General features: G+C 47.7%; 1 protein-coding gene across 1 annotated transcript; it reads right to left on the reverse strand.

Moving 5' to 3' along the window:
• Window positions 1–1,939: 1,939 nt before the first annotated feature.
• On the reverse strand, window positions 1,940–11,891 carry LOC135940703 (transcription factor Sox-2-like). Its single transcript, XM_065485704.1, has 2 exons — window positions 11,876–11,891; window positions 1,940–3,342 (listed from the first exon to the last, which is right to left on the reverse strand). Exons 1-2 carry the CDS (start codon window positions 11,889–11,891, stop codon window positions 1,943–1,945), a joined length of 1,416 nt encoding a protein of 471 aa, XP_065341776.1. The 3' UTR covers window positions 1,940–1,942.
• Between the last annotated feature and the right edge of the window lie 966 nt (window positions 11,892–12,857).

A 12,857-nucleotide genomic window follows, 5' to 3' on the forward strand; every position in this document is an offset into this window, starting at 1 on the left:
CTAGTTTTGGATACTGGTTGTAGCCCTAATTCATGAGCTTCCTGTTCCTGTCACATCCTGAGCAGGATAATATTTCTGTATAAAAACGGAAAAATAAACAGCTCACTATCAGGGATGTATTTGCTTTAATAATACCACCCGATTTTTTTCACCACTGGTTTTTAACGGTTTCTACCACTCAATTTTTACCAATTTCATGCGCAAGAAATTCAAGAAATGAATTTATTCCATTTTCCCCTTGTGAAAATCTAAGATTTTCGGTCGGAAAAGGTAAAAATTCCTCTACTGTACGATTTTTTTTATTTCAAATTCTATTTGCTGCTTCAAATTCTCCAAAAAGTTATCTAAAAAAATTTGAAGTCGAGGTCATGAACTAATAATTAGAAAATTATTGCAAACTGAGATGCAAACATTGCCTGCAAGAAACTGGTAAAAAATTGAAAAAAAAAACGTTTTTATCACTGCGCGCTGCGTTTTTTTAAATGTGGGTCTTTTGCAACCCTGCTCTCTATTCACCGAAATTAAAAGCAGCTGCCTTTAATTTCAATCGAAAATTATTCAATTTGGGGGGGGGGTAACTTTATGACGTCACAAAGTTACGCCCACAAAACACCGCATATGGCCGCCATAAGACCTGTTTTAAAGCGACCGACGCGACACCAACGGTTGGGGGGGGGGGGAAAGCTCTTAGCGGGAACGAGTTCGGCCCATAAGAGTGGTAGCCCCCTGGTTGTGACTCAAAAAGTAGGCGTGACCAGCAACCAATCAGCGCGCTCGCCCGAGTCACGTGACCGAGCCTTCTCGCGCGAAAGAGCATGAAATGTATTCGCCGATTTCTCAAAACCTGTTCATTTTTTCGATTTCGGTTTTGACACATGTTGAAGTGCAAATCTTCAGCTATCCATTGGTACCAACGAAAAAGTTTTTTCGCGCATCGAGAGTGCTTTGGAAGGCGATTGCGCGAGGGCATTTTGCATGGCCAGCATAGGGAGAAAAAGCCGACGAATGCTACAGCCCAGCCCACTTTTTACTCCGCTTCACTTATTTATACACTTTAGTTTACATAAGAAGTTGCCATCTCTGTCCAACTCATCAAACACTCGAGTTCCTAACTCGCAGAGCAAATATTAATTTGGGATTTCTCGCCTGGGCCAAGCGCAAGTAACCAGCAGCTGGAATATTACGACTGTTTGATGAAGTTCCTCTGGATTTTTCGAATGGGAAAAATGAAGGTGCCGTGATTTTGCTAGGCGCTGGAGAGCACGCCGTTGTTGCTGACGTCACTCTCGCGCGCCGCGCTTTATTGAGAAAGTTTCACCTTCGAAACAATCGTTCGGCGCTGAAATTCGAACCTCTCTCTAATGCGACGGCATTTGCGTCAATCATTCACACATGCGGTCTCTTTCGGCGGATAAATGGTTTCAAAAGGAGCTGCGTGTAATGGTTGCGGCTGGGTGCTGCTCCAGCACGATTTACCGGGGTCTGGGGGTCTTGCAAACAAAATTAAAGCGAAATGCTGCACCACGTGGAAGTGAGGAGTGTTTAATTTGCGAGTGGGAGAGTTCAAATTAATATTTTATAGGTGCGAGTGTCTCTTGAAAATTGAGTAACTTTTTGTCCAACCAAACTCTGGGTGCCGCAAGAGAGCGAGAAAAACCATCATCACGGTCGGACGGCGCGCACGCAGAGGAAAAACCCCTTTTCTTCAATTGCCTCCTCTTCGACGTTCTTTCAAAGTAGACGAATAAATATGCTGCATACGATCAAACTATTTTCAAAATCTATAGAATTCCTTACAAATTAATGTCCAATGAAAAGTGCAATAAAACAAGAAAAATAATTTTTACAATGATTATCTATATTTCGACGGTATTTTTTTTCGATACAAAACACCATGCAAACGAAACATTATTTCACTGTATTAACGCATGTTCATACGATACTATAAAGAGGTGAGTGAATACTCTGCTTGTTGGTATTGCTGAGAAATCATACCAGGTTGAGATGGGTTGGGCGTCGAGGGTTGCTGCAGGTGGTCTACAGCAGAGTGCTGCTGCTGTTGCTGCTGTTGGTGCTGAAGGACAGCGTGGGCGGCTTGGGCAGCGTGAGTGTACTGCGAGGCGGCGTACGGGTGCGGGTGCATCACCTGCTGCTGACCGTCCAGCAAGTACATTGAGATCATGCGGTTAATGTTTCCATCTGCAGTCTGATGCTGCTGCTGCTGCTGCTGGCCGTAAATCAGGGCAGCCGACTGCGCCGAAGGGTTGCTCAGCTCGCGCATGATAGTGACATTGTTATTGGTACCAACGTTGCTGCCGGTGCCGGGGCTGTGCGGCTCCGACTTGAAGCTGCTCCCGCTGTTGGGCGAGTGAGACATCTGAGGAACACCGATGCTCAGCGGCCCGCCGCTGGACGAGTTGGACGACTGGTACATGTAGCCGGTGCCGCTGATGACGTTCGTGTACTGCTGATGGCACGCAACTTGCATGTCGTAGGCCTGTTGGTGGTAAGAGCCGCTCATGTGGTATTGGTATTGGTAACTGGCCGCCGAGTCGCAGTGCGACGACATCATGGCCGCCGGCGCCGAAACATAGCCATTCGGCATGTAGCCGTTGGGCATCTGCGCGTAAAGGTCGCGCTGCGCGTTGGCCGCCTGCTGCTGCGGCGTCTGCTGCGAGCTCTGCCGTTCGGACGACAGGACGGTGCTGCCGGGCGCGGCAGCGGCGCCTCCGCTGGAGCCTGCCATCGGGTACTTCTTCAACAGGGTCTTGGTCTTGCGGCGCGGCCGGTACTTGTAGTCCGGGTGGTCCTTCATGTGCATGGCATGCAACCGCTTGGCCTCGTCGATAAACGGCCGCTTGTCCGCCTCGCTGAGCAGCTTCCATCCGGCGCCCAGCCACTTGCTGATCTCGGAATTGTGCATTTTCGGGTTCTCTTGCGCCATCCTCCTACGCTGTCCGCGCGACCACACCATGAACGCGTTCATCGGCCGCTTGACGCGGTCGGCGTTCTGCGCCGCCTTACTCGCGGCGCTGCCGCCGCCGGGCTGCTGGCCGCCCATGGACTGGCCGCCGCCGCCGGTCATCGCGTGGTGGCCCATCTGCTGCAGGCCACCAAGAGCGAGGCTGGGGTAGTGCTGGTGCATGAGGTGCGGCTTCATCTCGGGGCTTGTCGCCTCCATCGAGGTTAGCACGAGGTCCGACGGAGAGGTTCCCACGCCCGGGCTACCTTCGTCCTCAGAGCTCCGACGGTGCGATGAGATAGTGTCCAACGTTGGATCACAGATGATAGGGTGCAGGTGATGTTGTGCACCGGGTGTGGTGTTCAGCGGGTTGGGCCGCCCTGACCTTTCCCACGCGTATGAACAAAACACTTTGGCGGTAAATGTACTACACTTGACACAAACTAGTCTCGCACACTCAGCGCTCGCTGTCCTCTCTCTTGCTGCCCCCGGAGGCTAAGAAGCAGAGTCCCGTCGCGTTGCTACAAACAGAGGGCTGCGAGCAAGGTGAGAGAGCAGAGAGCGTATCGAAGCACACAACCACTCGCTTTACACTGCTAGCACTGACTACCGCTCCAGCACTGTGCGTGCTTCTGCTGCAGCAGCAGTCGGGCGTGCGGAGCTGAAATTCGTAGGCTCCACCTACCATTATGGCCGGAGAGCCAGCCGCGGAGCCGCGGACGTGCGACAGCGCACAACGTCTTTCTTCGTCTCTCTGCCCGCAATCGCGGACCATAGGGCGCTTGGTTTAGCTCCAGAGCTTGCAGAAAATAGCAAGCAGCCCGTCGTTCAGTATTCGAGTTGAATTTTAAGCTATTTCTTTTTTCTTTCCATCTGAAAAATAGATCAAAATCTCTGCATATCATCAGCCTATGAAAAAATAAATAAAAATAGCATCTTGAACATAAACAAAATTCAGGATCCTTGTCTAACTAAAAAAAAATCGATGGTAGTAATATTTTTATGAATAGTTCCCCAATCTAATTTTATTGATATGCTATCTTAAGATAAAAATTTCGTTGACAAATGCATTTTGTCAATATCATTTTTCCTTTTTAAAATTAAATAAAGCTTCCTAGGTGCACAGCATAATAGCTGATATTTTCTGTAGCCACAGTTTATAATAATTTTTAAATTTGATTTCTAAAAAGGGATTTAACTCTTATTAGAAAAAGTGGTATCATCAAGAAGTACCATGCACTTTTGCGCGTAACTATTTGTCAGGGAACGATTGTGCATGAGTCGTCGTGTAAGGAGCCAGTGCGGCACAGTGTGTAGGGATCCTTTTAACGCAAAGACAAGCGCTTACAATCGACCTGCGGCACCAAGAGGAGAGAGCATTGAGCGGGTAGTGCAGCCACCACGCAATTTAATTTCATGTAATATTTAAGACAATTTTGGTATTTTTCCTTATGATCACAGGAGAGGATCGCTAGAGCAATCAATCCGCATATTGTACCATTTCCTGACTCTAGCATAAAATTATTTAAAACGATTTTTGTCGCACTTAAACATTTCTACTTCACCCGGGACTCCGTATTTACGATACAATTTGAAACCATCATAGTAATACACAACCGATCCTCTTTTTTTGCCGGGAGCTGCTTTACATAGTTTTGTTTAAAAGTCTCCTCTGTCCAGTCAATTTCCCCAATTTGTCACGCCCCATGCACATGCAGTATAATAGAGTGAGAACCCATGCACTGAACAAAGAAAGCAGAATTCTTAACAAAAAGCCAAGGGAAGAAAGCAGTGGGCGCGTATATAGTGCAGCCACCACATAATAAAATTTAATTTAATACTTAACACACTTTTTGGATTAGAAATGAAGTGATTTCAAAAAGAGTAGCATATTTAGAATGAGTAAAAAAATATCTCCATTTCGGTGCCAGTTTCAAACGAATGCAATGAATTTATCAAGAGGGCAGCGGCTGACCTTGACCCCGGAGGAGGTTAAAACTAATTAAAGATGTTAGAAAACGAAAATCCAATCTCAAGTTGTCTAAAATGGTGTCAATCGAACAGTTTGTTGCTGAAATATTAAGCCAAACAGTTTCTCTCGTTCCTCCCATTTTCAGTGTGATTTTAATTAATTTCGAGTTTATAAGCAAAATGCTTTAGAAAATGACACCTGAACTTTGTTCGTACACATTACAGCTATTTCTTAAAATATTTATATTTTTTTGCATGAGCCAAAACAGCAATTAGATTGACTTCAAAATATGAACATGAGATTTCATCAAAAGTTTAAGCTTCATCGAATAAATCCATAATAACTTTGAGATAGAGAATTTAGATTCTAATCGTATTTGTAAAACATCATTTAATTCAATGAAATAAAGAACGAGTAAATGACCAAATATGATTTTTTTAATGAAAACCAACGATCCTGTACACACCGCTTTCACTTGTTAGAGAGCAGAGCTAGATGAATTTTGCAGCAAACAAAAAGTTTCATAATTCCGGTGCTAATTGGCGTAGAATCTTCGAATTTGATTTATTTGTTTTATTTTGGATTTTGGATTTTTTTTAGTTATATTCAGCACCAAGCTTAACCCAAGAGGAACAGAGATATTAATTAATTACGTTATATTTACAACAATTGAAATATAAAATCATATAAAATAGACTGTGAGCGGTTTGATAAAAATTTTTTTCTTTAAATAGCACAGTATTGTTTTCTGTTATCAACTTAATTTTTTTAAAAGTTCAACTAATTTTAATCAATTAATTTAACCTTCAATCCTATTTAGATTAGTGCAAAACAAAATATTTACAGATTAAAAATTGTTTTAATTATTCATAAGGAACAAACATATTTTTAAGCTTGTAAGCCAGTTTCAAATCCTAATTGCAAGCTTCTATTTCTGAATTTGAATTGGAACTTAGGTGCGGCGTAATACTTTCCGCGCCTGACCACGGTTTCTGAAAACGAGGGGCTACCGCGGTGAAGCCGATGCATGCGATGGTTTAATCTTGACCGGTTTTCATTCAATAACCACCGCGATGCCAATTTTCCAAAAAATATTGTCTACCGATAGAACCGCTTTCGGTAAAACCGATATTAATTCAAATAACCCAAATATGTAACACAAGACAATATAAAAAAGGGATCTAAATATTTCCACAGAGGCTCTCAGAGAACTTAAAGTAATCTTCCAACCAATTCTTTTCATATTATTTAATTAATTAAATTAAATATATCATATTAATAATTAATGCTATGAATTATAATTCAATAATTGCCAGCTTCATAAAATGAAAAATTAACTTTGCATGGGATAGATACCAATGCAGGGCGGGATGCACTCTGCTACATATTATTCAAAGTTAATAAAAAAATTTAAAGAGTTCGCGCTAAGCAGAGGGCCGATGCTACACTCGAGGGTGTCATGATGTTCAGTTGATATCTCGCTGTGCACCAAGGAAGTTGATTTTGTTTCAACTGAGCATAATTTTCCAATTGAATATTCCAGAAAAATATTTTAAATTAATTAGGTTCTAGTTTTCATTGCATATTATAAGTAGGTTGAAGCGCTCGGCGGGCCCTTTCGAATGAGGGGTCGCGGTCGACCCTGCGGCGAATACTCGAATTTTGGCAAAAATAAATGTGTGCGGCACGGTGCCGCGCCGCACGCCGCTGCCGCCGTGCACACGTTTTGCACACCTAAAACCGAAAACCCCTTATAAAATGAATTTTGGAAGAGCTACGATGGTCAAAATTTGGATTCAGACCCCCGCGCACCCAGCCGTGGGTCTGCGATGGTCAAATTCGAGATTCAGCGGCGTGCGGCTCCGCGGCGCCGATGCGCGTTTTTTTAGCCTGTTCATTTTCGTGCTGGGCAAATCGCGGATTTTCGATGCGCCGCCGTGGTTCGCCTATGGGCCGGATTTCCGCCAAATTCGGTTTGCAGGGACTCTTCACCGGGCGGAAGACCGTGGCACAGCAATCGCGGCCGAAAAGAATTTTTTTCTGCCCGAAATCCGAATTCCAAATTCCCATGTTAAGCTTACGGGAGACGAAAAACCCTTCCGCGCCGCGCGCCAAAGACTACTCGTCCCAGGGTTTTCATCCGATCAGGTCGAATGTGGTCTTAAAATGTTCGGGGATAAATTGCGCATCGATGATCGGGCCATTTTTTTGAATTTTTTCTCAGGTCCGAAGTTATGCCTGCCCAAATGGTGTGGAAGGGAAAATGGGCAAAATTTGCCCGTTTAATAACTTTTTCGCTATGGGGCGAAAAAACCTTTTCCGCACACCGTCGGCCTCCCCCAGTCGTCACCTGCACGAATCTCGAGTTTGGGGGCGCTGGGGCCCATAGGGAAATTGCGGGGGGGCCCTGAGTACCGAAAAATGGCGTTTTCCAAGTTTGAAGGGTCACCGGTGACCCTGAGGAGGTCATCCGGATTTCATACTCGGTGTGCCTTAGTTTTTTGGGCATACTTAAAAATTGGCTATCTTGGAATTTCGATCCCAGACAAAGTGGGCACCTGTGTTAATCTTATGGGAGTTTCGACTTTTGCCTGTTTTTTACCCTTTCGGGGCTTCCACCTTCCGCGCGGTTCGAGCAGGATGCCAAACCCGCACATGAAAATGAAGCTAATTGCGGCCCTTTTCGAATGAGGGGTCGCGGCGGGCCGTAAGTGGTCGTGGGGCTCCGCGGGGGCCCGTCAAAAAAAATAATTCTTGTCCAAACCACGTTTTTGCGGCTTTTTATTTTTATATCTCGGCTCCTATGGGACGTGCGGCCCAAAACCGGTGTTCGTTAGACTCGGGGTTAAATTCCGCTTCCGATGGCACCGGTTTCAACCCCCCATCCCTATTTAAACCCCCGCTGCCCCCGTGGGACCCTCAAAAAAGGCCTTTTTCGTTTTATTTTTTTTTAAATTCGCCTATGGTAAAAATGTCGGGTTTTTTGCTTGTTTCCGCGTTCGTGGCCTCCCTCGGTCGGCCATCCGGGTTTCAGCCCGATCGGTCCCGATTTGCCGATTTTTTTACATTGGGAGATAGGGACGCCTCCTGCTTCGAGGGGCCCCACCGGGGCCCTACGGGCCCCGGGGGAAAAACCTCCAGCACACCTTCCCCCCTCGGCCCCCCTCCCCGCCCCTGCCCCTTAAGTCCCCAAAAGTCTGTACCGATCGGGTATTGTTGAGGGGAGCAAAATCTGCCATAAAACTTGCCATAAAATATCAAACACTTGATATTTTTTAATGAAATGAAAATCTTCATTTTTCACCAAAAGTCTACAACAGACATGCGTATAATAAATGAATCACAGATCAATGCTCGTGTTTGCTTTGGCGAGATATTTTAATAATATTAAATTATTTCTAACTAAACAAGCGCTGTAGCGCTTCGCGTCGGTATTGGGGGTTTACTCGGGGGTGGGCGGCAACTACCAACCCCCCAAACACCGAGCGGGGGCGCTCCGGGGCCCCCCCGAGCGCCAGAGGAGGCAGACGGCGCCTTCGGCGCCGGAAACGCCGAGATATGCGGCCGAATGAGAGATTTCAGGTCGGCCACCCTGAGAAAGGTCGCGGGGGTGGTAGAGGGGGTGCGCGCCCCAGCGGGATGCCTCCGGGGAGGGGTTGTGCGTGAATATCGCTCTGCCGGTCCGTTGGTCGCGCGGCGAAGACCGTGGCGCTCAATTCGAGGGTTTCAGGTCGGGGGACCCTGCGAAAGGTCAGCGGGGGTGGTTGGGGGTGCGCGCGAAGGCGAGACGCCTCCGGGGAGGGTTCGCGCGCGAAAATCGCTCCGCTGGTCCGTTGGTCATGCGGCGAAGACCGTGGCGCTCAATTCGAGGGTTTCAGGTCGGGGGACCCTGAGAGAAGGTCGGCCGGTCGCGGCGGGTTGAAGATCTCGGCGGGCGCTTTCAATTGAGGGGTCGTGGTCGACGCTGCGATGGATACACGATTTACGGCGAAAAAATGATTTTGAATGTGTCTTGTGCGGCGGGCGAATGCGATTCGCACTTTTACGTCGTCTAAATGCGCCAAAAGAAGCGAAATGAGTGGTTGCGGGCGGCAGAATCACGATGCGATAGTGCTCAGGTTGGGCGACCTGGGGAAGGTTGGTGGTCCGAAGTGCGGCTGGTCGACGCACAGCAGCGGCAAACTTGGTGGAAAACGCCGAAATCGCGGTTAAATTCTGCCTGCGGAAGGGTCTCAGGTCGGGGGACCCTGGGGAAGGTCGTTTGACCGCGCCAGGTTTAAGCGCTCGGCAGGCCCTTTCGAATTAGAGGTCGCGGTCGACCGTGCGGCGAATACTCGAATTTTGGCAAAAATAAATCCGTGCGGCGGGCGAAATGCGCCTGCAGTGCACGCTGCGCCGCTGCTGCGAACACGAAAAGCAATTTTTCGCACTCTATATGCGCCAAAGGAAGCGAAATTAGTGGTTGCGGCCGGCCGTATCACGCAGTGAAGGTGCTCAGGGTGGGCGACCTGGGGAAGGTTGGTGGTTTGAAGTGCGGCTAGTTAACGAAATGCAGCGGCAAACTTGGTGGAAAACGCCGAAATCGCGGTTAAATTCTGCCTGCGGAAGGGTCTCAGGTCGGGGGACCCTGGGGAAGGTCGTTTGACCGCATCAGGTTGAAGCGCTCGGCGGGCGCTTTCGAATGAGGGGTCTGGTCGACTCTGCGGCAAATACTCGAATTTTGGCAAAAATAAATCCGTGCGGCAGTGTGCCGCGCCGCAGCACGCTGCCGCCGTGCACACGTTTTGCACACCCAAAACCGAAATTCGCCTCTAAATCGAATTTTGGAGGAGCTACGATGGTAAAAATTTGGATTCAGACCCCCGCGCACCCAGCCGTGGGTTTGCGGTGGTCAAATTCGAGATTCAGCGGCGGGCGGCTCCGCGGCGCCGATGCGCGTTTTTTTAGCCTGTTCATTTTCGTGCTGGGCAAATCGCGGATTTTCGATGCGCCGCCGTAATTCGCCTATGGGCCGGATTTCCGCCAAATTCGGTTTGCGGGGACTCTTCGCCGGGCGGAACAGCGTGGCACAGCAATCGCGGCCCAAAAGAATTTTTTTCGGCCCGAAATCCGAATTCCAAATTCCCATGTTAAGCTTATGGGAGGCGAAAAACCCTTCCGCGCCGCGCGCCAAAGACTACTCGTCCCAGGGTTTTCATCCGATCAGGTCGAATTTGGTCTTAAAATGTTGTGGGATAAATTGCGCATCGATGATCGGGCCATTTTTTGGAATTTTTGCTCAGGTCAAAAGTTATGCCTGCCCAAATGGCGTGGAAGGGAAAATGGGCAAAATTTGCCCGTTTAATAACTTTTTCGCTATGGGGCGGAAAAATCTTTTCCGCACACCGTCGGCCTCCCCCAGTCGTCGCCTGCACGAATCTCGAGTTTGGGGGCCCTGGGGCCCATAGCCAAATTGCGGGGTCGCCTCAAATATCGAAAAATGGCGTTTTTCAACTTTGGGGGGTCACCGTTGACCCTGACGAGGTCACCCAGATTTCATACTCGCTGTGCCTTAGTTTTTTGGGCAAACTTAAAAATTGGCTATCTTGGAATTTCGATCCCAGACAAAGTGGGCACCTGTGTTATTCTTATGGGAGTTTCGACTTTTGCCTGTTTTTTACCCTTTCTGCCCTTCCACCTTCCGCGCGGTTCGAGCAGGATGGCAAATCCGCACATGAAAATGAAGCTAATTGCAGCCCCCGTCGAATGAGGGGTCGCAGCGGGCCGTAAGTGGTCGTGGGGCTCCGCGGGGGCCCCTCGAAAAAAATAATTATTGTCCAAACCACGTTTTTTGGCCTTCTGAATTTTATATCTCGGCTCCTATGGGACGTGCGGCCAAAAACCGGTGAGACCCACCTCGGGGTTAAATTCCGCTTCCGACGGCGCCGGTTTCGACCCCCCATCCCCCTCGCAGCCCCCGCTGCCCCCGGGGAACCCTCGAAAAAGGCCTTTTTCGTTTTATTTTTTTTTTAAATTCGCCTATGGTAGGAATCTCGGCTTTGTCGCTTGTTTCCTCGCTTTTCGGCCACCGCGCGTCGGCCGTCCGGGTTCGGCGACGATCGGCCCCGATTTGCCGATTTTTTTACATTGGGAGATAGGGACGCCTCCCGCTTCGAAGGGCCCCTCCGGGGCCCTACGGGCCCCGGGGCAAAAACCTCTTGGCCAGCCTCCGCCCCCGTCCCCCCCTCCCCGCCCCCCCGCGCCCGCCCCTTAAAGCCCAAAAAGTCCGTTCCCAGTGGGTATTGTATAGGAGGGAGCCATGTGTAATTTTGTAGTAGAAATATTTTTGGCGTTTCTATCTAGAGGAATTGACTACATTTATACATAGTGTGAGTGCTAAAATATCATGTCAATTAGCGATAAAGTTTAAAATTAGAACGTTACAAAATTTCCTGATTGTGAGTTATGTGACGAATACGGCACACTTAAAACACACTCCGCTACCTAAAAAGAGCGGGCAGTTACCGCGGCGGTGCAGTCTTTGAAACACTGCTGGAAATTTGTTTTGTTTATAAATAAGTCGTTTGCCGCTGAGATGCTGCATGCTTCAATTTATTCTTACTCGTAAGTCAGCGAAACTTACAAATCTGATAATTTATTAAATAATTCAAAATACTCGAGACTAAAAGGAGATGCTAGCTAATCTGCGTGATTTAATGTTTAAAATCAATATTGCAATTACCATGCAAGTTGAACTGAAAAATTGAGCACTTTTTCACTTTGTGATAATAATTTAAAAATATTCTATCAGTCTATTTTTAATCTCGGCTATGACCGAGGCAAATTTTGATGCTTTCCCATGCACCCCCGCAGCTCACACATATGTGGTCAATGAATCGTGCTGCAGGGTGCACTCTTTTGTTAGCGTTAAAAGGAGCCCTACACACTGTTGCCGCACTTACACAACGACTCATGCATTATGAGGGAGCGGCGCGGGGCTAGAATGAGGAGAGAGGGGTAGCAAGCAGAGGACACCTGCAAGGAATAGCTTCTCATCTTCCAGTACGCATCGAAACGCTCTGAATGCAACAAGTAGTTTCGCTGCTCTTTTTCCTGTCTGTAACCAAGACTTAAATTGAAAGAAAATGAGCTGTACCGGTAGAAACAGTGCATCTGTCCTCAATGTCGAAGCTGCCGTGTTCATTCCAAGGGCAATAGCAGTCGGTGGTAAGTACAAAGTAACATTTTGCGCGGCAATCGAAAAAATGATCCATTTGAACCGCTGACAAATGGTTTTTAAACCGATCTAACGGTGCCAGATCTCCGGGAAGGGATTCAACCTGGCTTGCCCAAACGACATTTTTCAGGGTACCGCAACCTGAGATCACTTTCGAGTTCATTCGTGCGATTAATAGTGCTCATCTTAAGCGGATTTCGCACTCGCGGAGCGGCGCAGGGAGCGTGCGCGGCGCGCAGGAGCTTCTGGCCAGCTCGTATATACGTACTCTTGTTAAAATGCGGCCGTTACTATATGCTATCGTCGACCACGAACCCTCATCAGACGCGTCTCGCGAAGGGCTTTTACCTGAAATACTGAAGCGAACTTTTTCAGGGTACCCTGCCGGACCGAGTTTTATTGCTTTTTCGCAATTTCTGGCAAAGTTAATGACGATGCACGGCGACGAAAGTCCATTATTGTTTTTGGCGCAAGATTTGGGGGGGGGACGGACACGCCCCCACGCGAATCGCAAAGCGCATGTCAGCCTCCCAACTGCTTTTTACGCTGCTTTTTACCATTTGGAACACCAATCCGATTCTCAATGTCGCGACTAGGGCGGTTCTAAAACTAACGGGAGCCGTGGTTGGCTCGTCATTGTGTCTTCTAAAAAACTGATCTAATCTAATTTTAAAAAACGAATTATATTTTGTTTCAGATGAGTTTTA

Source organism: Cloeon dipterum, chromosome 3, assembly GCF_949628265.1.
Source record: "Cloeon dipterum chromosome 3, ieCloDipt1.1, whole genome shotgun sequence".
Classification (NCBI taxonomy): Eukaryota; Metazoa; Arthropoda; class Insecta; order Ephemeroptera; family Baetidae; genus Cloeon; species Cloeon dipterum.